This window comes from Coturnix japonica, chromosome 7, assembly GCF_001577835.2.
Source record: "Coturnix japonica isolate 7356 chromosome 7, Coturnix japonica 2.1, whole genome shotgun sequence".
Classification (NCBI taxonomy): Eukaryota; Metazoa; Chordata; class Aves; order Galliformes; family Phasianidae; genus Coturnix; species Coturnix japonica.
The window spans coordinates 26,455,214-26,480,399 of record NC_029522.1 but is presented as its reverse complement, the minus strand read 5'-3'; the positions used below and the strand labels follow the sequence as shown (position 1 = coordinate 26,480,399).

The following is a 25,186-nucleotide window of genomic DNA, read 5'->3' as shown; positions in this document are numbered from 1 at the left end:
TTCATTTACAGAGAAAGGCTGGGGTTGCGTATTTTACTCCATCAGCTCAGTTAATCAATAATCTGAATGTGTCTGATTTTTGGCAAAGATAGCCTAGGCCTCCCTCTAATTCCTTCCTCCAGAAGGAATTTTGCACTCAATTCTCAGGTTAGTCCTCACAAGTATTTCAGGCCAATTAAGAGCCATTGTGTCTTTAACACTCTTCCTCAAACAGCTCTTCAATACATAGTAAGCTTAAGAGGTCAGTTTTCAGTTCTAGGAGGCTGTGTAGTCTAGCTGCCTCAACAAGGAGGACTGGTGAAAAGAGAACAGTTTGGAGTCAAAGTCTTATCAGCTATTTACAAATAAGTCCATCACTGTATTTTTAGCTTCTGCGAATTTCCTGTGCTAGCTGCTAGCACTAGGCTTTGCATCCAGTTGATTCAGTTATAGAGTTTACCATCTGTGAACATACGAAGCTATCATTTTAATCTGGTGTTCCTTTTGATTTACTGTGAGTTAATCTGATAACTGGAAAGGCATGTAACAAACAGGTGACCAACAACTTTGTTAGCAGAAGTGCAGACAAAGAACTTCATAATGATAACGATCATAACAATAGCTGTACTCATTTCTCTGGATTGCTGAAAAATGCAAATTCAGACCTTTAATAATTGCAGCCCAAGCTTTCATTTCTGATAACAAAGTGAGAGAAAAAAAATCCATCCTAGGAAGATGTAAAAGAGACTATCTGCTCCTTTAAAAAACTGCATTTTGTTAGATGAATTCAATAAATTAAGAGAGGAAAAAATACTTACGGAGAACCTTTTCATTCTGCTTTAGAATGTCTTTTTTTCATTTACGTTGATCACTTCAATGATTCTGTTCTCATGATTTGGGAATTCTGTGTTAAATTTAATTCAGCTTTAATTTGAATTGAATAAAATATTGGCTAGTTAGCTAACTATGATGAAAAAATGCACATACTGCTTAAACAGAAAGTGTTTGAAATATACAAACTAATCTGTAATACACTTCAATGTGCACCTAATAGATTTTAATGGTATAATTATTTCTGATTTGTTATGTAGCTACGTATATTTTAGAGTCTGCTATGTATTTTAATGTAAAATGTAATGAGGGTATAACACCACTATACTGGTTGGAATAACACTAATAGAAAAATTGGTGCAAGGAAATGGTGGAATGTGTGCCTTTAACTACATGGTGACTTCACGAACATACTTCACAGCAAATTAGATTCCCTTGACTGGTGTTGTGGTTACAATGATATAATTCATGTTTCATAACTCGGAAGAAATAATGAAGGCATTGTAACAAAAATGTGTCAATTTGAATAAATTTATTATGAATTGCTTTGGTTTTAAAAGCTCCCAATATGTTATAATAGAAGCCTACGTCCTTGCTTGAGAGCCAGCCAAACTATCTGTAGAAAATGGGTTTTTAATGTCTTAACAAATTACTTAGTGGTAGATTTTCCATTCAAATAAGCAAAAGGAGAAATGTTCTGTAGATACTACAGAGTGTGGATATTCTGTAAATATTCCAGAGAGTGGAATATATGTTTCTTTTAGAGCCAATTTGAAAGAAGACTGGTGTCATATTTAGATGGTAAATTCTTATTGCTCATGGAAACTCATGACATTGTAGAAACTGTGCGACCATTTTTGCCTGAATCTATGTTGCAGTCAAGCAAAGCAGCCCATGCAAAAATTAACCCTATTCGCTGATAGCTGAACTATATTACATTTGTGCTGAATGCAATACGCAATGGGCTACCTCCAGATATACTGAAAAATACCTTCTCCTACTGAGATCATGCAGGTTCACAGAATGTAAGTAAGAATTTAGTCAAGGCACCATGCAACAAGCACCACACTTTAGGGCTGTTCTGAAAGTAATGCCTCCTGTTTTACTATGTTGGCTCACAGCATGATATCTCTTGTTTTATTATGTTGGCAGATGTTGATGGTGGTATGGCAGAAGAGCTTGAACCTTCCCAGCAATACTCTATTACATTTTATGTGACAGACATGACAGAGGGGCAGTCTGACAAAATGGCATCTGACATGGTAGTGTGTATGAAGCGAAGGTCACTGAATTCTTCCATGCAGAAAAAAATGGCACCCATTGACATTCACTGATGCTTGCTGAACATTTCTGGAGAACAAACAATAGATGTGAGTACAGTGAGGTGGTGGGTGATTTGTTTCAGCAGCGGTGTCAGTGACGTGTAAGAAAAACCACATTGTAGATGGCAAGCAGATTTTTATGAGTGCAGAATGCAGGCTCTTGTTCATTGCTGCTGAAAATGCAGAGATAATGGGGGAGACTGTGCTGGAAAATAGAGTTTTGTAGCTGAGAATTTGCTCTATCAAATTGCGTTGTTGTGGTCTTTGTAACCATTTTAGTTTCCATGGAAATAAGTAGGAGGCATTACTTTCAGAGCAATGTATGTATGTTTGAATGGTTAAGACATTTCAGCAGCACCATCTGGCTTTTCTGATTTCTTGGGCAGAGGCCTATGAAATTTTTCTATTTGCAATGTTAACATTAATACTACTAAAAAATAAATAAATAAAAAAAATAAGTACTTTATTTTTGCAGCTCGATGCAAAATCACCTTTTAGACCAGCCTCAGAACTTACTGTCAGGAGTACTGAGGTATTAATATATTTTACCTTTTTTATTTTTAGAAAGAAGAAACCTTTATTATAGTTGCAAAGGTGGATGGCCTGATTGCTGGCGTACTAATTTTGGACTTGCAGTCTGTATTCCTTGCTCAGACACAAATTCCGCTAGATCTTGTGAAAGTCACTTAGCAAATGAATTGCGTTGTCAAATTTGAGTTACCTAAGTCAGGAGTTCTCCCTAGTTTTCCAGTGCAGTCACAGGATACAAAAAGTTCTTCTGGAATAGTTGTCAACATTAAGAGCCATAGTTAGCTTTTTACTGTTCTGTCTCTGGCTGTGCTAAATCACTTCACTATTCTGGTATCATGCAAAGTCAGATACTTTAAATACCTACTTACTGCTAGTTTTCAAAGACATAAAGGTGCAAATGTTTGCTCATCTGCAGGAAGGGAACAAACACACTAAAATGTTAGGTGTACTGATTTTGTGATAATGATGTTCATACTGAGTGCTGAGATTGTTGTTGTTACATAGTGTTCCTTAATTCTGCATTAAAACTTTTTAATGTAATAAATTCCAGCTAGTCAGCTCAATGCTTTTAAAACATGAACAGCGGGTTGCTTTTCAAAGGTTTATTCAATACTGTATTCCCTGTATATAGATTTCTTGGAAAAACTTTAGCAACAGAGCACATACCATTTCTTTGTGTTAACCGTGGAGGATTCATTCATCACAAAGATGTCCTATCAGGGGATGTATTAAGATAGTGGCAGATACTATCCAATATTTACAGTACCTTAGGAATTCCAACTGGTCAGATAAATGTTTGTTTTATTTTATGTGATTTGAAAGTGGTGTAATTTCTGCATCATTAATGTCCAGCAAAGCTTTCCATTCCAGATCCCATTTTCAAAGCACTCTAAATTGCACAAATGTGGGCATGTTGACTTAATACTGCTTTGCTGTGTTAGGGCTGGTGCAGGTTTGTGGGTGCAAATCTGGGCTAAGTTATTCTTGTGACTTTTGGAGAAAAAAAATGTTGAATAAAAGAATTAGTAGAATTTCAGTTATTTTCATAAGTTCATATACAATCTGTATCTATTTCAAGAATAGTTAAAACACACACTGGGCTGTCACATATGACAGCGGTCAAACATGAAACCCATTTCCCTAGGACAAGGTAGAAGAGGTATCTAAATTAGTAGTAGAATTAGTATTAGAAACCTGCATTTAGGTAGATGAGTCACTGTACATCATTTTTTCCAACATATATAATTCATTTTGACTATAAATTTCTTGTACCAAACTTGTACTTTGATAGCAGAATTTAAATGCTATTTTACGTGAGTCTGACCACATATATATATAAATATATAATAAAAATGTATTATAAGTGTATATATATATATATATATATATATATATATATTTTATATGTATGTATGTATGTATATTTATTTTGCCCCAAGTAGTTCTACATCTCCCTTCCTCTTTATGCATATCAGAAGATAAGCTTTGGTACTATTGCTTCAGAGCCTTTGGCAGCAGCTCAGAAATAGCTGGGATTTAGGAATGGTGTGGCTGTTTGTAAGAAGGTCTCCTTCTAGCACTACATTCCTTGGTTGTTTTGTTTTGTTTTGTTTTACTTAATGCTTGTATTTTGTTTCCCCTTCTGCAAAATGTCTCCTGTTCAAGGATCAAGGATCTTTAATTTGATCTCCCAACAACTCACCTCAGGGAACCTGAATTTATGTGCTCCAGATTAACACAAATGGTATCAGATAGAGTAGCAACATGCTCCTTTCCTTCCATAGTAAATATATGTTTGTGTACGACACTCTGAAAATACATATGGCCAGAAATTGTGTTCTTTGTATAAGGTAGATTTCTAGAAAAGAGGATACAAAAAGTATCAGTAATACTCTGCTGTTGTGAAATACTACTTTTAAAATTTAACTACATATTTACTCAGCTATGTGATATTTAAAGTTGTTCACCGTTCACAGTATTTATTCCAGAGGCACTCAGAAAACATTAGTTATTACAAATGTATACAAGGGATTAATAGGAACAGAGAAATGTATTCAAATAAACTTTCTTCTGCTGCAATACTGTAATTACAAATATTTGGCAGTGCTCTGACACTTGACAATTCTCTTCCACAGATAACCATAGCAGTATATTATGCAGTTCATCCATTCATAACTACCTAAAAGATTACATGTACTCTACTGGATTTAGACCAATTAGATGAAGGCTTAGTCAATGTAACCCATCCACATGTAACATTCACCTGGATCTTTCACGGTTCTATCTGTTTAGAATGGAACTTTGTGCACTTGAGATTTTCAAAGTTGGCCAGTGCAAATCACATCAGCTAGCGTACAGTCTATTATAGATGCCGCTGAATGACTGCTTTCATACAACTTTAGACTGAGGGAACAGAAGCTGGTATGTCATTTTGTCTGACCTGCATCTGACAGCCCCCACATAACACCCACTCATTCCTACACCAAACCTAATTTTTTTGCTTTTAGCTACAAAGACCTATTTCTGAAATCATTAGTTCTCGTTTTGATTTGATTGAGTTGAAAGGTATCATCCTCAAAACCCTGCAGTGAATTTAATTCTGTTCTCATGTTGCAGTTCAAGGGAAAGTTCCAGCAGGGAGATGTTCTGGTCTGAGTACAAAGCTGTCACAGGAAATCACAGAACCTGCTGTTGAAACAGCACTGTTGTCAAAGCTAGCAGTAAAATCCACCCCTGTACTCAAGTTTCTTACAGAAGTACACTTAAGTATTCATATTTTTCAATAGGGAAAAGCCCCAAGCCCAAACTAAGTAACAAAACACAGCACAAATCTGCTTCGTGATAGTAAGTGCAGAAGGAGAACATTAAGCAGGGGGAAGCATTACTGTGCTGTGGTTTGTGCAGGCATGCATAGAGGAGGGAGGTTTCAGATTAGTCTGAAGAGCAGCTCCTGGAAACTACTGGGCTCGGATTTACTGATTTAATCCCCTGGAACCTATTCTTTATCTGCAATGAAAGATACACATTTTAGCAGTAATTCTAAACCTAACATTCAGTGTCCGCTATAACAACGCGCAAAACTAAACTCCTTCAAAACATTCAACCACAGATAAACTTTCAAAGAGTTATGCATGACTGCCAAGAAGTTAGCTACTGATATCTCTGAGCCTTCATGGGATATATTTGGCTCTCTCGAAGTACTGCCCAAACAGATGGGCCAGTTGTCAAAGCTAAAAATGAGCTTCCAAAGTGCTCAAGAAGACACAGTGTCACCACCGCAGTTCCTTTCTTCCTTGTGGACCAAGACCACGAGGAAGAAAACATAATGCGTATTCAGCATATTCTGAGCGCTTTGATACAATAAAGTCACAAAAATTACAGATGGAGGAAACACTGGGAGAGAAGACTTGAGCATGGTGATAGGCTTGCGCTGGAAAAACAACTTATGTTGGTTCAACCTTGTAGGTTCAGTAGAAACAATTCTTTGCTATTGCTACTGTGACACAAGATGGTGTAGAGGTGCGATACTGTTTATCTGTGCGTAACCATCTTTAACAAATTATAGTCACGTTTTTTAGACAAGTTTAAAAAAAAAAAAACAAAAAACAAAAAACAGACAAAATACTTTGATTAAAACAAGCAGTAACGTGTGGAAGGGGGAAATGAAAAAACCCAATGAAAATCCTTCACAGTTTTTAGAGATAATCACGGATAGTTTGGATTTTTTAAACTCTGTCAGTAATAACTGTGCAAGTTTACTCTAATTAAAGGCGTAATTTTATCTTGTTAATCAAGTGCTGTGGTTCTAAATAGCATATGGGCTTTTGAGAACTGAAGAGCTTGATTTTCTGAAAGTGGGGTGCATACTGAATAGCTTGAATCTGTTTTGCAGGATGTATTTTTAATTTTACTTGAGAAACACCTGGATCTCACAAGGACTAACAACAAACTGACATTTTTAGAGAGAAAACAAACTGAGTCGAAGGTAGAAGAATGCCCAGAAATGAGGCTTTGGGGAAATAAGTTAGCTTCTGCAGAAGAACAGCCCTCATTCTAAGTATCAGAAAGCAGACTAGGCAGCTTAGTTGTGTTCATGACACAACTGAAGCCAATTCACACAGTTCAAGAAGTATTTTGGTGCTAGGACTTAGCAGAAATCTGCTATAGCCTTTTATTAACAGCATTATTAATTGTTCTGGGTTTGTACTTGTTCAAAGAGAGAATTAAAATGTTACTCTCAAACAGAGTCTAGGTCAAATGCTCACAGATTTCTTCAGTCAAATTCTAGCAATCTCTCTTATTCTTGTGGGGATTCAAAAGGAGAAAGTAAGTCAGAAGAAACTAGTTCCACATTCTCATCTACACAAGGCTTCCTATGCTACACTGAAGCAATCCCTGAGGTCTTCCTGTGCCTCAGCTTTGTGATGACTGCATTTTCTCATTTGTGCACAGAAAGCAGAAGGCACAAGGAAGTCTACAAGAGGATTGTTTCTTAAATTACTACATTCAAGTGAAATTATAACAGTGGCTCATTTTTTTGATCTTTTTATGTAAGGGCTCTTTTGCTGCCGCGACTCATTAGAAACTCAGCAAAGATATTTCGAAGCAAATAAGTATTTATTTGATAATATTCTAATTGTGTTTTTCTATTTGCTTTCCATTTAAAACCAATTACACGACAGAGCCTAAGGCACAAAAGTCTACCATGCACATCAATTTGTAGCTACAAAATAAGTTGCCCAGACAGGGTGAAAACCTCAAACTTTCCTTTCCTGGATGAACTTTTTAAAAGCTGACAGCTGCTTGAAGTTTCTTATCTCTTCCTGAGCCCAGTTTTCTACCCAGAACACACACACAGTTGTCCTTCCTCCTAATCTTTTGCAGAAAGTGAAGCTTTGTATGCCACATATATACACCAGTGAATCAGTTAGACAGAATTAGTCTGGCCTGTGCAAATGTATAAAAAGATAGATAGCTCTTTGCAAAACAAATCAAATCAATCATCTGGCAGTGTAAAATTCCAGACCTGTCTGCCAGTCTCTGTATATAAGAATTCTCAATCAACTCACACTTGCACTTCTGCTGTCAGCAGAACACAGAATGAACTGTTCTGAAGACAAGGGATCCTTAGTTTCATTGAAAAAAATAAAAAAATAAAAAAAATGTCCTGCGAAATCATCTGCAACTCAGCTAAAATGAAATCTGTGATTATTGCTTCTATTTCAGGAAGGAAAAACAACAACCCCATGTATTTCTCCTATTGAAAATTTTGGCTTGCGTGTGAGGATTTCTTCAGTGGGCTCAGGAAAACAGACAAACACGTTTATCCCAAAGCACTCTCTATTCTCACCAGGCTGAGATGTCAGCTCTGCTTCTGAGCGAGCCAAGGAAAATCAGTTTTCTACATACAGCTGTTTCTGCCAGGGCTTGAGCCCAACCTCTGAATTATTTCACCTTTTTATCCTATTCAACTGCTTACGTGATTTTACGCATTCCGCTTCGTGCTGTGAAACTCTTCTTCGCGCAGCGAGGGGGTATTTTTATTATGTATTGGGATGAACGCTGATAAGAACAGCCGCGGAACTGCCACGGGGATGGATGGCATCGCGTGGAGCTGAAGCACAGCTGGAACTTCCCCTCAAGGAGCAACCTTCCCACTCCGGGGGAGCTGAGGCCGAACGCGCACCCTTGGCCCAGCTGGAAACGCAGCTCTTCCCCGAGCTGCCTGCTCGGCGTTAAGGTAATGGCTTTATTTCCCAGCTTTGCTCACTCCATATTTCTGCGAGGCGTAATCGTGAATTCCCGACCTCACAGAGGGATTGGGCAGCTCGGTTAATGACCTGCAAGGCGCTGAAAACCCTGCCGGGGCAGCCTGGCAGACGGCAGCAGCGGCGGGTCCCGATCGGGGAAGCTTTACCTCGGCGATGAGGCGCAGAGGCCGAGCCCCGCGGCGGGCGGTACCCGGGGCCGTCGCTGCCGTCGGGCGCCGCTCGGCCACGCGCCACCTCCCACTGCGACGGCCCGTCCCGAGGGGGGCGGGGAGGGCTCCTGGGCTGCGCACCTGCCCGTGCCGCCCGGTCCCGCCGCCATGGAGGAAGCAGCCGGGAGGGCACGGGTCGCCGCCTCCCCCTCCTGCCCGCTGCGGCGCGGAGCCGGCGGCCGCCCGCCCCCGCCGCCGCCCGCGCACGTGTGTGCGGGGAAGGCGCTCGGTACGGCTCGCCGCCCGGGAGGCGCTTCCCCCCTCCCCTCCACCTCCTCCCTCCTCCGCAGCAGAGCAGCCTCCGCCCGGCGGCACCGGGGCCGCTGGCCGACGTGCAGCCGGGACGTCCCCGCCGCCGATGGCCGCCCCGCGGCCCGGTGCACCGCCCGACGCCGGGCGGGCGGCAGAACCTGCGGGTGCCGGCTCTCGCTGCGCGTTGCGCTCCCCGAGGCCGCTCCCCCGGGCTCCGAGAGGGGAGCAGCCGCCGCCTCCCCCCGACAGGTGAGGCTTTGGGCCGCCGGGAGGGCGCTGCGGAGGGCGGGGCGGCCCGGCCCGGCTTGAGCGGGGTGCGAAGTTGCCACGCGGTGCTGCAAATGCTCAGCTCCGCCGCGAGAGAGGCTGGAGCTGAGGGGAGAGTTAAAGGCAGGCGGGAGGGCTCCCAGTCCCGGCTTCTTCCCAGCGGGACACGCTGAAAAGTTGCTAGGTGAGGTCTTGTGAAATGCGGTTGATGCGGAGCATCTCTCGCTGCGGGCGCATCTCCCGCTGTCCCCTGTTCTTAAAAGAGGTTTTTCAGTTTGAGCTGAAGAGAGGCGGCGTTGCCCGCTCAGAGCGAAGCGAGCCGCTCCTCAATAGACAGCGGCTGCGGGCAGCGCCGGCCGGAGCGAGCCTGATCGTGCCACTGGGCTGGGGACGCTGGGGCTGGCACTTAAGGCGAAGAGCTCTGGTTTGGGGCGAGGAACGTGTGAGGTTTTATGATGCATCTGATCGATTTTGGTAGACTGGAGCACAGGCTGTATTGAAAGATTGCATACAATAGTTTTCACTCTTTCTTAGTGCTTCATACCACTTTAAGTGAATGTACTGTGTGGGTTTCCAGAAAGAGAACCGTTGCCATTCCGCACTGTTGCTGTACTCTGATGGTTTTCCACACTTTTATACCAGTCCGTATGCAGCATCAAGAACAACGATGATGAATGTACTGAAGTTAAATATCAAGCTTGGAGCCATCAGCTCACATGTTCAGAAGGGTCTAATTACATGTTGGCAGGCTAAAATACCTGGGGTGTTTGGGGTTCTGCTCCCCAAATGAAATCGAGGAGAAAAAGTGCTCCCTGATATTTCCTTGTGTGACAGCTGTGTACTGTAGCACAGCATCATCACCATGTTATTAATGCGGTGCTTTGAGCCAGTGCCTAATGGAGCTCTTCTGCAAGTACAGTAGTGATTATCTTTCCAACTCTTGCAAGTGCTGCTTGCTGATATTTGTGACACAATTAGATTTAAGTCGCCAGAAACTACTGAGACATTTGTTTTGTGGCGGAGCTATGGAGATTAAACACAAAAGCAATTGGAGATAGAAATGAGCGTATTGCTCTGCGCTGTTCTGTCTTGTCAGTCACTTTGACTCCTGATTCTGGGGGGGAAAAAAGTTTCAGTTTGATTAATATATAGTTGTGATGTGCATGGGAAGTAGGACTGAGAAGTTACATGCGTCTGCTATCGTAATATTTGTACATAGGGAATGGCATGAATACAGGAACAACAAAATATTTACCAATGTCCTTAGGAGCCAATATAAATATATCCATGCTCTTACTCTGCAAAGACTTACCCGTATTCAAACAACTTTATATTCAGAGCTGAATACTTGGATTGCTTTCAAGTAGAGTTAAGCACTGTATGTTAATAGATTCAGCCTACTGATTAAAAAATAACTGCACAAAAAAGCTAATTGCTGCAACCAGCAACTATCGGGATCTTGGTGCCTTAGCATGGCACACAGTGTAGTTGATTTCTGCAATTTCCATGGCAGCTTTTGTGATAGTTATTATTCTGTGTTTTACTGAACAGGAGAAAAAAGACAGACGGCAAGACTTTGGAAATCCCTTCAATTCCAAATCCTTTTCCTGAGCTGTGCTGTTCTCCATTTGCATCAGTTTTGTCAGCAAGTCTGTTGCCCAAGGCAACTTCAAGAACTAAACAGGTAAGATTTATAAATTATCATTTGACAAATACTGAACTGGTTTCATGAAGGCTTGGAGAAAACCCAAGTTACCTATTACAATATTTTTCTAATAAGGATGTTCCATATTTCTGTAATTTGGTGTAATTTTCTCAGTAGACCATTACTGGTTATAGAAAATGAGGTTTCAGAATCTGCGGCTTAGAAATTGACTGTTCTTTCACAGACTGTAAATGTGACTATGCAATTTTTCTTTTTATAAAGTGGAACGAGGGGCAGACAGTATTTTACATCCTTAAATATGAAGTTAATTTCTTTCTTCCTCTCTACCTTCAATTATTGTCATTAGTGCTATAGCATAGAGAGTTTTGACAATCACTCAACAGCTCCTTTTGTTTGGAGGTTTAATTTTGCTAGGATAATTGAATGAAAAAGTAACTGCCAGGGAAGGAATAAATGCTGTGGACGACAGGGCTATGTTTTATACATGTGTGCGTAGTTGATATTATATATAAGTGTATATCCATGTATATTTTGTATGCATGTTTATAATGTTTACATGTTTAATATACATATAAATGTATAATGTTTATATTGTTATGCATGTATATAACGTATGTCTTGTTATTGTGCTTCTGTAAGTACCCTAAAATGTAAGCAAAGGGGAGCTGTGAGGGGGCATACCTACAGACCTGGTGTACTCCTAGTGCACTGTATTCCTTGTCCCAGGCAAGGTTAGAGAAAGAGAAAGAGCTTCCAATAAATGGAGGTTGTAGATGTTGATTTATTTTACTCTTAAAAACTTACCTGTCTCATTGCTCCCTTCTTAGTTTGAGACTGGAAAGAATTCTAACATGGAGCATTCACACAATTAAGGGTGCTGTTCTTTCACAGCCTGTGTTTTGGTGGTCTATGAGATTTCTGTTCTGATAATTTTAGGGGCAATAATGGAGATATAAAAGCTTGTCCTGCTGATATTTATTCTTTTTTTTTTTTCTTTTTTTCTTCTTCTTCTTTTTCCATCATGAATTTGTATAGAAGTTAAAGTTTCTTGTAATTGTACTGACTTTACTGACTTTTCTGAAAGTTCCCAGCTGTAGCTGTTTCTGTGTACCTGCTGTAAAGAACAGATGCCATCCCTTACCTGGCAGATTTATGGGTTGATGCATTAAGGAGATACCTTTTCTTTTTCTTTCCTACTCTCTCCCCCCCAATCCCGTCTTTCCCCCCTTATATCTGGTGAACCCCACAGATTCTGTCTTGCCATGTGTTACATATTCTCTGAAAATGACTGTGGTTGCTTTCTGGACTATTTGTATTGCTTTTGTTTTTACTTTCTGTCAACAGCAATACTAATGTGAAGTATTTCTGGTCAGTTTATGTAAGCAAGGCTGATACAGTATGGTAGACTCATGCTAGTTTCATGCCTCAGCAAGGCTGAAGTATTCATAGTCTTTTCAGAGTGGCAGGAAGAACACCATCTTTCATAACAGAAGGACTGGAAGCCACATTTAAAAAAAAAATTGTTCAAATTACTCATATTGCTGGCTTAAATTGTGCTCATTGTGGTGATTTTTCTGCTTGCAACTGAAAGGTATAGATTTCCCAAGCATGAATTAATATGGAAAGGTCAACTGTCTGCTTTTGTGGCATGCCATGGTTAAAATTACTGACTGGCACAATCAGTTAAGCCAGCTAAATGTAAGCTTCAGGCTCTCAGAAGCTGAAGTTCCTGTCTTGACAGATTTCACTTCAGATTCTTTTTAAGCACTCTTGTTATACATTTTATGACAGTTCCTCCTTGTAGTCCTTCCATTTCTCCTGGTTTTCCACTAAAGAATATAGTACTCTCTGGTAGAAGCAGGAACAAAAACAGCTAGTTTACTTGCCAAGGTGAGTTAAAACAATAATAGCGTGCATGGAAGGCCTGATCCATTTTCCAGAGTGCTGAAAATTTTAGAGTCTTTATGTTTTCTGGAGGCATTCTTACATGACCATGGTTACTGTCCAAAAGCCTTTTACCTAGATGTGGAGAAATGGTGCCTGGGCTAGGTAAACCATCTGGCAGACACAGCATCACTGGTCTTTTGTTATTAATCTAATGCTATTAAAGTCTAAGCGTGAATGGCAACTATTGAGTTAAACTCGTATATCTGAAATTCAAGTTGAAGTCTTCTAATATCTTTGTGAAATTACTTAACTGTGGAAATGAGAGGGAGTGATTGCTAAGTGGATCTGCAAATAGGAGGAGCAAACTGGCTTTGGCTTTGACTTCCAACAGTTGGCTGCGGAGGCCATGCTTTCCATAGGAGGCACGGTATTTCCATACCATGTTCAGGTTTTGTCTACTTATCAAAAGCTCTGTCTGCACGTACCTAATCAGTGTGCACTGAAACCTCTAACTGAATATAGCCCCAAGCTCACACACATTACTGTTGCAGTTTCATAACTTTTAAGATAAGTGAGCTAAACTTAAGCACTCTTTTTTTCTTGCTCTTCTGCTACATTTTTGTTCTTTGTGTACAGTGTTGACAGCTGCCAGAATATTTGAATATTTTCTGCTGCCTCTGTGATGATCTACATGTGTTTTCAGTTATTCTTATTTTAGATAGCTTTCTTTTTGATTTAGTTTGTGCTGTGCTTTTAATTTCAGGAATAATAAAGGAAAAAAATACAGAATGAGTTTCTACTTATGTCTAATAGGTAACTATTATCAAAAGTGTACAACTCTTTTGTCTTATTTTTATCTCCAGAAGAGAGATTCTATTTCTAGGGAATAAAAGAAGTTGTCAGAAATATCTATCGGTGCCATTACCACTCTCATAACATCTATGACATCTGAAGAGATGGAATACTTAATTATCTTTCTTTTTCAAAATATGTTAGTAACATTATTTTGAACTCTTGTTTTCCTAAGCTGAAGTTCTTACTGTCTTTTCATGATCTGTTACAATGGGCCTCTTAAAACATTGTACGTGCTGCTTGAACAGCGTGTCTGTAGGGCTGACTTGATGGGAATAAGTTTGTAAAAGCCACATAGCAGAATAGTGGGTTGCCTCTGTGCTTGGGAAGTGGGACATCTGTGTGTCTGAACATTGTTCAATCTGTCTCATCAACACAGCTGTTGGTCTTATTTCTCCTCTGTTTGTGAAGTGTTTTGTGTTATATTCTCAGTCTCATAATCTTGACATGTTAACAGTAATTAAAACAAGCTTACTTTCAGAGGCAAACCTGACTATTTATTGTCTTTCCATGGAGCTGGTCACACCTGTGTTTGGGAATGGGTAATTTGAGGTGCATCATGAAGGAGACTGAGTTTCCCTTTTTAATATCCTCACCCTTAAGAGGGTAATATGAAGATGGAATCAGCAGCTGAATGTATGGATGGTAAAACTATTTTGTGGATTACATAGTCTACTCTGTATGAAATCATAAAGTTTGCTATCCTTAGAAGAAAGATAGAAGGGTATTAAGTGCTTTTGATGAGCAGTGGATGTTCTTTACCCTGACTTCTGCAAGGCTTTTGACACTGTCTCCCATAACATCTTAAGTAAGCTCAGGAAATGTGGGATGGACCAATGGTCAGTGTGGTGGTCTGAGAACTGTCTGACTAGCAGAGCTCAGTGTTGTGTTCAGAGGTGCAGTCTAGTTGGAGGCTGTAGCTAGCGATGTTCCCCAGGATCCTGTCTTGTACAACATTGTCAGTGGCCTGTGTGAAGGGGTAGAATGCACCCTCATCAGGTTTGCTGAGGATACAAAGCTGGTGTGTGGCTGGCACATACCAGAAGGCTGTGCTACCATTCAGCAAGACCTGGACAGGCTGGAGAGCTGGGTGGATGGGAACCTTTTGATATTTAACAAGAGTAAGTTAATAGTCCTGCACCTGGAGAGGAATAACTGCATGTGTCAGAACAAGTTAGGAGCCGAGCTGCCAGAAGGGAACTTTGCAGAGAGGGACCTGTGTGTTGTGTTGGAGAACAGGTTGACCATGTACCAGCAGTGTGCTCATGTGGCAAGAAGGCCAATGGCATTGGCATCATGGGGTGCATTAAAAGGCCAATGTTGTGCATTAATGGGCCAGTGAGGTGCATTAAAAAGAGCATGACCAACAGGTTGAGGGAGGTGATCCTCTCCCTCCACTCTGTCTTGGTAAGACCACATCTGGAGTATTACCAGAAAAGACAGGTAACTTTGGGTCCACAAAGATAATGAGGGACCTGGAGCATCTCACTTATGAGAAAAGACAGAAACATGGAACTGCTCAGCCTGGAGAAGACTGAGGACTACTCCTAGTAGTGCCTACAAATATCTAAAGGGAGGGTGTCAAGAGAACAGGGCCAGGTTCTTTTAAGTGGTGCTCATCAATAGTAGAAGGAGCAGTGGGCACAACCGAAGCATAGGGAGTTCCATATGAACATGAGGAAAGACCTTTATTTTGGGGATGACAGAGCCCTGAAACAAACTACCCAGAGAGATGATGTAGTCTCCTTGTCTGGTGGTACTCAAAACCTTCCTGGACACTTTCCTCTGAAAACCACTGTAGGGAAGCTGTTTTAGAAGTGGTGTTGGACTAGGTGATCTCCAGAGGTCCTTTCCAACACCTGTGATTGTATGCTAAGAGCATAGTGGGAAATGTTGCCTTTCTTGACAGTATTTTAGTTGTTTCCTGTTGTTAGATGAAACCAATGAGCTCACATACAGAAACCTAATTGTGTCTTGGAGTCCATGTTCTGTAAGAACTGTTAAGGAACTGAACATGTGAAACAGTTGTGCATTTGCTATTATAATTTTCAATATTAATAACTAGTATTATTGTCTCCAGTTAAGATCAAAATGGATATAAGTAGGGGAAAATGTTTTTCGTAGGAAATGATAACTTTCCATTCACTAGTATACTTTCAGCTTTCTTTGCTCAAATGAACTAAAACCAACTCACTATATATTTAATATTGATTTTTAAGTCTTCCTGAAATAAAAACCTGAGTAATTTGCATCGGAGTGCCAGTTCTTCCCCTGTTCAAGGATAAGCTGAAGAAGTATTTCATCACAAAAGTAGTTCAAGGTAATTAGTGCCTTGTTTCTTTAAATTCAATTAGAAGTGCAAAAATAAATCTGAAGTGAATCTCAAGGGGAAGAACACTCAGTTGTTTTGGTATATTTTCTTGCCTCTTTTGTCTTTGTTGGTATTCTAAACAAGCAGATATTTTTATTGTTTAGAATCCAGATACACTCTCACGCTGTTATTTCCTGGAAATCATTTGTATTAAAAAAACCCTCAAATACATATTTGATTGTGTATAGATCACTCCGAAAGTAATACCTCCTGTTTGTTTCCACAGATACTCTTAACTCATACTAAGACCACAATAAACCTGATAGAGCAAATTCTCAGCTACAAGACACTGTTATTCAACAGAGTCACCACCATTAGCTGTGCATTTTCATCAGTGATGAACAAACAAGACACTGTATGACAAGCTTGTAAAAATGTGTGTGGCTGTCTGGATTGTGGCTTGTGTTTCTCCTTGCTTTTGCCATTGCTGAAACATACCATCACCATCTCACTGAGCTCACATCCACTGTTTGGTCTCCATAAACATTCAGCAAGCACTGATGAATGTCAGTGGGTGCCATTTTTTCCACACAGAGTGATTCAATGATAGATCTTTGCTTCATACGCCTTTCCATGTCAGACACCATTTTGTCAGACTGCCCCTCTGCTGCCATCTGTTGCACAGCAGCAAAATGTAATGGGGTATTGGTGGGAAGGTTCAGCCTCCATTGCTGTACCTCCAACATAAGCCTCTGAGGTCATAGGTCAACATAATAGAATAGGTGACATTACTTTTGGAGCCTGCAGTTGAATGGCACTTCCCTTTTTGTATTAACAGGTTTTCACATGAAGCCCCTTGTCAAGGAACTGAGAGGAATTTTATGGCAAAGAGTAGATGTTTCTTTAAATGTTTGCTGTTCTAATTGTATTATTTATATTGAGCTTTGACTGTTGTAATTGGGGTAAAATTTTATTTTTTACTGTTATAATTCAGGGTTTTCTAGTGTACCGTCTTGAAAAATTTACAGACAATTCTATAAACTGACGTACATTGCTAAGGATGCAGTACTTACTCATTTAGTGATAGATGTGGCTGAAATACTCTTGTATTCTCTTGACATTTAAACTGTGCAAAAGCACAAGCATTTTTATTGACCTGTAATAACTGATAGATTTTCAAGCAAGTACTTTTTGGTATGCTAATCTGGAGCACATGACTTACAATATTGACTAACTTTACTGTTGCTTTAATGCTTTTAGAATTAATTTGAAAGCCAGAAGTATTTATTCATTTATTTATTTATTTGGTGCTATGTTAACCTTTATTCTGTGTAAACACATGAGTGCTTATTAGTATAATTGTGTTAGTGTGTACGGTCTTTGTGTGGACAAGGTCTAGTTTGTGTCTCCATTTCCTCAAAGTAGTCTTTTTCTTCTGTTTTCAAGCTTTGAAGGATAGGAACTCTTTCTCTTGTTTGTTTCCTTTATTCTTAATAGGGCTGTCAAGTGAATAATTCTTTTGTTTCTTCTTACAATGAAGAATATGCTATAACATCTAATGTGCATTTTGGACACTTGAAGGGAAAAAAATTCCAACCTCGTAGGACATGGATGTAGAGTGGTGAAGCATTTCCATCTCCTCTTAGTCTATTCAACCTACCTTGTCTGTGCACAAAATTGTGTGTGAACACCGTAAATGGGTGAGCACTGGAAGGTCATGCCAGCGGTACCCATTTTTTATATATTTACTTTCACTGCTTGAATTGGATTTAAGGAGGTCTGGAAACTGCAGTTTAAATAGTATTGCCAGGGTTTACACTGTTTTTAACTGCCTTAGGGTTGAAATATCTTTTCCAACCAAAAGATGCATTAGTTAAATTTACTCTGTAATTCCAGTCCGTCTGTTTCTTGCCAGATTTCTTTCTGGGCTGGAAACCATTGCACATATTCTCTTTTATCAGTTCTTAGTCTTTTTTCTTTCCAGCTCCTAAACAAGTCTTACTCTTAAATTACACACAAAAAAAGACAGTTTGAGATGCAGAAGGAAAGGGGAAAAGTCTTTGCAACCAATTTACAGATTAACAGAAAAAACATCCCACAAAGAACCAACTTAAAGAGCTCAGGATTTTTATTTGAAGTCCAGATTCAGTTGGTCTCCCTTTTGCAGTGACTCAGCTGGTGGTTTTTGCTCTAGTTTCCAAGCTCTGTTCTTTGTTTAAAGGGCTGTTCCCTCCCAACAAGGAGAGGTTTGTTGCTGTTACATTAGATTAAAGTTATTTAGAGTACTATTACAACTTGTCATTTTAATGCACACACCTGGAATAAAGTCACAGGTTTATTTAGACAAAAAGTAAGAAGGTGGAGCTGAATAATTTCAGAATTTAGCAAAAAAGAATATTCCCTGGCTTATATTCAGATAGCCTAGCTGAAACATCAACTTGGCAAAATGTCATAATAATCCCATGTTTATGTCCTGTCTTTTTGCAGTTTATTTTTACATTGGTTCATTCATTATTGCTTTATTTTACTTTTTAATTTTTTAATGAGGAAAAGAAACTTCTTTCTGTGAAACTTGGGATCAACCCTCAATGTTATTATAAATTAACCTTATACTTTGTTGCTGTCCAAGAACCACCCAAGCAAACATTCTAACTTACAAAAAGACAAGCTACTTTTGTTTATTTATTTGTCTTTTCCCCCGTTGTAATGAATAAACAAGGAAGGTCAGTCTAACTCTACTGGTTACAAAGGAATTGCCTCTGTAAGCTTGTTGTTTAATTCACTTTTGTCAGAACTATTTTATTTATTTATTTGTCTTTGTAGCATTAAAAAAACAAACAAAAAATATCATCAGTACTGTCAAAGATTCTGGTCTTATTTTTGCCAGTGTTTGTCAGATTTGAATTTGATCATTCTTTTGTATTTGATTATTTCAGGCTTCATCAACCTGAAATTCAAAACTGAAGTTTCATATCTTCCCTGTTAGAACTGTTTTCTCAGTACAATAAAATACTTCCTCTGAATCATTTGAGAAGGTACGTTTGGAGTGACAGGCATCTGGTACACTGCAGTAGGTTTTTTGTGAAGAAAACCCCTGTAAATTTATAAACTCTGATTCTCCAGAAATGTGTGTTTTGGTATTCACCTTCTGAATTCTGAGCTCACCACCTGAGATTTTGGTTCCATGGTCTCTCCAAGGTACTATATAATTATGAGGTCACTGAAGAAAGCAATAATAAAAACACTCTCAGTTTCTTTGAATATACAAAAGACTTGACAGTTAAAGCCCACTGAACTTCCACTTTAACACTGCTGAGTTACTTCTGATAATTCAGCTTTCTTTACTCTGGCTTTAAAAGATTAACCTCTGACCAATGGAGCCTGAATCCTCATAGAATATGTGGTAGGTACTAACATTGTTCTTACTCATAAATGATACCAGCAATGAAATGGCTACATTATATAAAGTTTGTATGAAGACAGGATAACTGAGATGGTTCAGCCATTCTGTTGCAGCTTCGCACCTTTCATTGACAGATGAAATACAGAAGACTAAATACAGGTTTTCTAAGCAGATATTTTTTGAGGCAGCTCCTCATTGATGGTGCTGTCAGTGAGTGAGTGAGACCCTTGGGAAGGGGATGCCAAACTACAGTATTACAGCACCAGAAAGCTAATGACATCTTCTCTTTATGGAACGCTGTCTGAGCTGTCTTTTGTTCCAAACAGATAAACATTTCTATCTGACTTCAAAGGATTGCACAGTTTGGGTTAATTAGAACAGTGCTTAATAACATTCATAATTTTGGATCATTTATTCTAGGTTATCATTAAGATGGATATTGAAAAATTTAGGGGATTGCTGTTTAAAGGTCTGACTTTTGAAGCTGTAATGTGTTGCTTTTGGTTTGTTTTTTTGTTTCCCTTCATTTTATTTCTCCTCAGTTTTTTCATGTTGCCTTGTAAACTCTAGTTGTCCTGCTCTGATCTGCTTTGGCAATCTGACTGACTAGTATTGTAAACATATTCTGCTAATTTTATAACAAACAATTTAACAAAGTATTAAATGAGATGAAAGTTGTCAGTAACAGACAATTACATTACTCAAAATACTTCAGATTTTGTGTTTCTTGTAGCTTAATCATATGATGACTGTCACGTTTACAACTTTTACCTCCTTTGAATTAAGAGATGTGCGACAGATAGAGAGAATTGCTGTATAGTAAAATCTGTTGTAAACTACTTGGTACTAACATAAGTTGATTTTTGATAATGCAAAGCCTTGTTATCCTAGCATTCTGTATTAAATGAAGTGTAGAGCTCAGACTTAAATTTCTATTATGAGTTTTAATATAGTTCTTAGAATATCCTTGGATCTTTGCAGTTCAGATATTCTCAAAGTTACTGTTTATTCAAATCACAACTTGAGGACTGAAGAAACAAGCTGAGAAATATTGTATTTCTCAGTGTAAATGTTGCCACGTTACAATAATTAAGATTTTAAGTAAATAGAATATACCTTCATGTAAACATCATTATTAAGCCTGATTGATTTTACCAGGTGGTATTAACTTGTGACTGGTAAACAATTTTATATTCACTATACATGTGCATCTTTTTGTCAGTTAGTTGCAAGAAATATCTGGGAACTTACTTGTTGTATAATGCATTAACTCCAAAACCACTCCAAACCCACAGTTTGGGTTTTTTTTCGTCCCCTAACTTTTGCTTCATGGTCTTTTTGCTCTTTGCACAGGTACTCTGTGCTATAAGGGCTGCTCCAAAAGTAACGCCTCCCATTTTATTATAATGACCCACAACATCAGAGGCAGTATGGGGGTCTGGCAGTAGAGGCAGAACCTTACCAGCAGTATCCTGTTACATTTTATTGCTGTGTGACAGATGCCAGCAGAGGGGTGGTCTGACAAAATGGCGTCTGACATGAAAGCGCTTATGAAGCAAAGAGGTGTTATTGAATTCCTCCATATGGAAAAAATGGCAACTATTGACATTCATTGATGCTTGCTGAGTATTTATGGAGACCCAGCAGTGGATGTGAGCACAGTGAGGTAGCAGGTGGTGCATTTCAGCAGCAGCGACAGCAACCATGGTTTTCCATAAACTTGTAGATTTTTATGAGCCTGATAGGTAGTTTCTTGTTCATCGCTAGTGAAAATGCACAGGTAATGGTGGCAACTATTTTGAAAAGTAGGGCTTTGCCACTGAGTATTTGCTCTATCAGACAGTGTTATTGTGCTCTATGTGTTATGGTTTCCATGGAAATAAGTACGAGGCATTACTTTCAGCTTGATCTTCTTACAATTATGTATTTGAGGGGTTTTGTTTGATTGTTTATTTGTTTGTTTTTACAAATGATGTACTGATACAGCTTCCAATGGGGTTTTTGGGCCATAGGGATTCCAGATTTTTCTAGCAGCTGATCATTTGTATTAACAAGATGAGATATTTCTCTATGAAATGGTAAAATCCTGTAATCATAAGCGGGAGATGGCTATTGACCACTGCTCATGTTCTCCTTGTTTGTCTTGAGCACATTTAAAATGATTACTTCTAAGGGAATTAATTCCTTTATGAATGCCTTCAATTAGGGAATGAAGATAAAGGGAAACCTTCAGGACAGCATACTTAAGTAAGCCTCTCATGTTAAAGTCCTGATAGGAGTCACCTCAAGTAGGAAGATTAAAAAAAAAAAAATAAAAAAAAAAGCTAATCAGGCCAAAGAAAATGTTGCAAGAAGGACAATTGTGGGAGGAAGAATTAAAAGGGAGGAAAAATTAGACCTTTGCTCTGATAACAACATGAACTTTCTTTTCTCCAGCTTCAGTCACAGAACATTCATTTACAGTTAATCAGCTCATATTTAGCCCAGTAGTATTCATGACACTTAATACCTAAATCTTGAGAGAGAAATGTTTATTTGTTGTCTTAGAGATGAGCCTGTGCTTCTAATTTGTTTAGTAATGGACTGTTCCTGCCTATTTCTGGTAGGTATGTATATGCTGCACACTGGTATTTCTGTCTGTTTGCTTTTCAACTTGGTATTAGATCCACAGAAAAACAAGATACTGTAGATTGCCTTGCAGTCAGAATTGGATTTTTCAATGAGTGCATTCTTGGGCTATAAATAGCTTTTTTATATTAGTTTTGTTTTGATAACTCCTGTTACTGATTACATTAAGGCCTTGAGCTTGTGAACAGCTGCAGGCACTTGATAATGACACAGTAATGGTATCAAATGTTAAGAAAACAGTCTAGAAGTTTTCAAGAATTTCTTGTAATCACTAGAATTCATTGCTATATGGTGCTCTTACAGTATGAGGGTTTTCTTATGACTTGATAGAACATTGTTAGCAGTGTGTGTTTCAATTTGTTTTGAACCTGTTGATTGCAGAAGCAGGCAGCTAAAAACCTTTGCAAGGGCTATTTGTGTAACAAGGATTTCAGATTCCACAGGTTGATAGGGAGAATTGGAGAACACGCAGAACTTCACTGTGCTCTTTGATGCTTTCAAATTTAGAGCAGCATTAATGGAGTGTGTTCTGCTTTTTACTATTGCTCTTACAATGTGAGCACTTCCATAATCATGAATTACGAAGATAAATAGTGTAAGGGAAGATTCTTTTTTGAGTGATTTTTATTAATAACAGTAGCTTTCTGTAGCATAATAGAACCCCTCTTGGATTAGTGCATTGCAGCATTATGTGCAATTTTTGTCTAGTTGCACTTAAATATTTATATCTGGTTGTTTTCATTATATTTTATGAAGTGTTTCTTCTTTTAATTTAGATTTTATTTTATTTTTTTTCTAAAGTATTGAGATTTTTTTTTGGTGTGTGTGTGTGACAGGAGGTAACAGGTATCTAATTTCACGTTGTCCTGGTAGGCTGTTTTGTTTCCTCTGTAGTACTATATCAGTGTTTGTGGTGAAATGTTAATTTTCCAGGTAAAACTTGAATTTCACAGCTTAAAAAAACAATTTATATTTTCTTGTATAATTTGTATGATTAGTATTCTGTTAGATAATGGTAAATCACATTGAGATATTCTTATTCATATATCATATTCAGATAATTTGAGAACATGAAACTTCCAAAGGAAGTTTGTGTTTTGTCTCCTCTGGAGACTCCTCTGGGCAACTGGACAGCAGGATTCATTTCTACCCAGGTGTCCACAAAACTGCCGTTATGATCTTAAGACAATAGCTTCCTCATTTATGGGACTTAGGAACAACCAAGAAAAGAATACGTGGTATGGATGTTTTGTTTTATTTCCCATCTTTCTCAAAATAAGACCAGAAGCCAGCTGGAAGGATTTTGGAGAAGTATTCCTTTTCAGTTACTTCTAATACAATTTTATACTTTGTCCTTTGCACTTCTGCCCATGAGACAATAAGCTTTATTTATTAACACTAAAGATTAAACATTAATACGTTCCTGAATGAAGTCAAGCATTATAACTTAGTTCTTTTCTAGCAAGCACTGGGCAAACAGATAGAAGGTTTCTATGTATGAAAGGCAATGCCAGATTCCTGTTATGCTTCAACAGTAACTGGCAAAAGTGGATGCCAGGAATAGAATTGATGTGAAACAGGAATTTGTAACTGCTGTGTCAGTCAAGGTGTATGGAAGACATAAGATGTTCTAAGGCAGTAAATCATTGGAACTGCTGAAGGATGGACTAGCAATAGTTGGATGCTCCTTTTCCCAAATCTTGAATGAGTTTTTAAACAGAAATGCCTCTGCTTTTCAGGCCCAAAAAGTGGTATTTCAGTCCTAGAATCCTAGAATCACAAGGTTGGAAAGGACCTACAAAATCACAACTGTCCTCCCATCACCACTGCTACCACAAGCCACTAAACAATATTTCATAGCTCCTCATCCAGATGCCTCTTGAACATCACCAAAGATGGTGACTCCACCACCTCCCTGGGCAGCCATCCCAGTGCCTTACTGCTTTCTGAGAGAATTCCTTATGTCTGATATTAACCTCCTCTGAGACAACTTAATGTCATTTTCTTGGGTCCTGTTTGTTGCCTTGGAGAAGGTATTTGAGATGCAGCCTCACCAGTGCTGAGTACAAGGGGATCATTACCTCCCTGCTCCTGCTGGACACACAATTTCTAATGCAGGCTGGGATGCCATTGATCCTCTTGACCACCTGGGCACACTGTTGGCTCACGTTCAGCCAAGCATTAGTAGGATAGCTGAAAACAAGTAGCATAAAAATTACTGGAGGGGAAAGGTTTAGGCTTTTTCTAGAGAGCTACTGTGCAGAAATGATGAAAAAAATACCCCAAGTCTTTGTATTTGGGGCTTATGTGTTGATACAAACCTTATCTGTTATCTATTTGTTAAGCTCTTCCATTTGCATTACAGTTTTGCATTAGGGATTATATTTTTTGTAATAATATAATAATATAATACTTATTAGGTTTTCTAAGTATGAAAATCAATATGTGGAAAGTTATTCTTACAGACTTTTCTAAATAAGATTTAAGAGGATATCTTCTGTTGTGACTGAGACAAAACACATTTCCAATTCAGTCCAAGCAGTCTGAGCATACAGTGAGGAAAATAAACTGTTTGTGGAGCTCTCTCGCTTGACTGCCTGCTGTTGTTCGTTGGTTTCTGTGTAACAAATACTAACATGCTAACAAGGCTTCTGCTTCTGAAATGAAACTAGCTCCTTCTGAAAAGCAACATACGGAAACAGCAAAACCAAAGCCAGCTTTTCAGCATATATCTTCTCACTTTCTTCCTCCAATCCATATTTCTTTTTGCTTTAATTCTGTGTACGTGTACTGCTAAACATATTTTCTTTTGAAAAAAGACTTGGTAAAGTGAAGTGTTTTCTAATACAATCAGTTTGTATTCTTGACTTTCAGAAAGTAGTTTCTGAGAATTTATTTATTTATTTTTTTAATGTATGTGTGAAGGTCAGTTTGACCTGGTTATATCATGGCTATAACAAGGGAGAAGAAGAAAGCTGACAAATGGGTTAGTCATTCGGTGATCAGGACATCAGAGTTTGTGCAGTGCATTCTTCTTTGCCAGCAAAAGAACTCAGTCTGCTGAGAGCTATGAAATGACAGATGTGAAGGTGTCTTTTCAGTGCACAGTTTAGGATGTAGAGTTATCTTCTTCTGCCATTGCACTGCTCCATCATGGCATGCTCTTCATAATGCCTACTTTGTATGTGGAAGAGCTGAATCTGTGGATTGTGCTGGTAGATAATGGGTAGATAATTGTATAAAGAGGCAGATGAGTAGAAATCGTGTTGCAAGATAC

At 38.8% G+C, this 25,186-nt stretch overlaps 1 protein-coding gene across 1 annotated transcript in view; it reads left to right on the top strand.

Annotated features, from left to right (window-relative positions):
- Window positions 1-8,986: 8,986 nt before the first annotated feature.
- Window positions 8,987-25,186, top strand: part of GRB14 (growth factor receptor bound protein 14) — a 54,646-nt gene continuing 38,446 nt past the window's right edge. Inside the window, exons 1-2 of the mRNA XM_015869046.1 lie at window positions 8,987-9,144; window positions 10,714-10,846. Of these exons, the coding sequence (XP_015724532.1) occupies window positions 9,002-9,144; window positions 10,714-10,846 (276 nt within the window). The 5' untranslated portion in view covers window positions 8,987-9,001. The remainder of the gene's footprint in view (window positions 9,145-10,713; window positions 10,847-25,186) is intronic.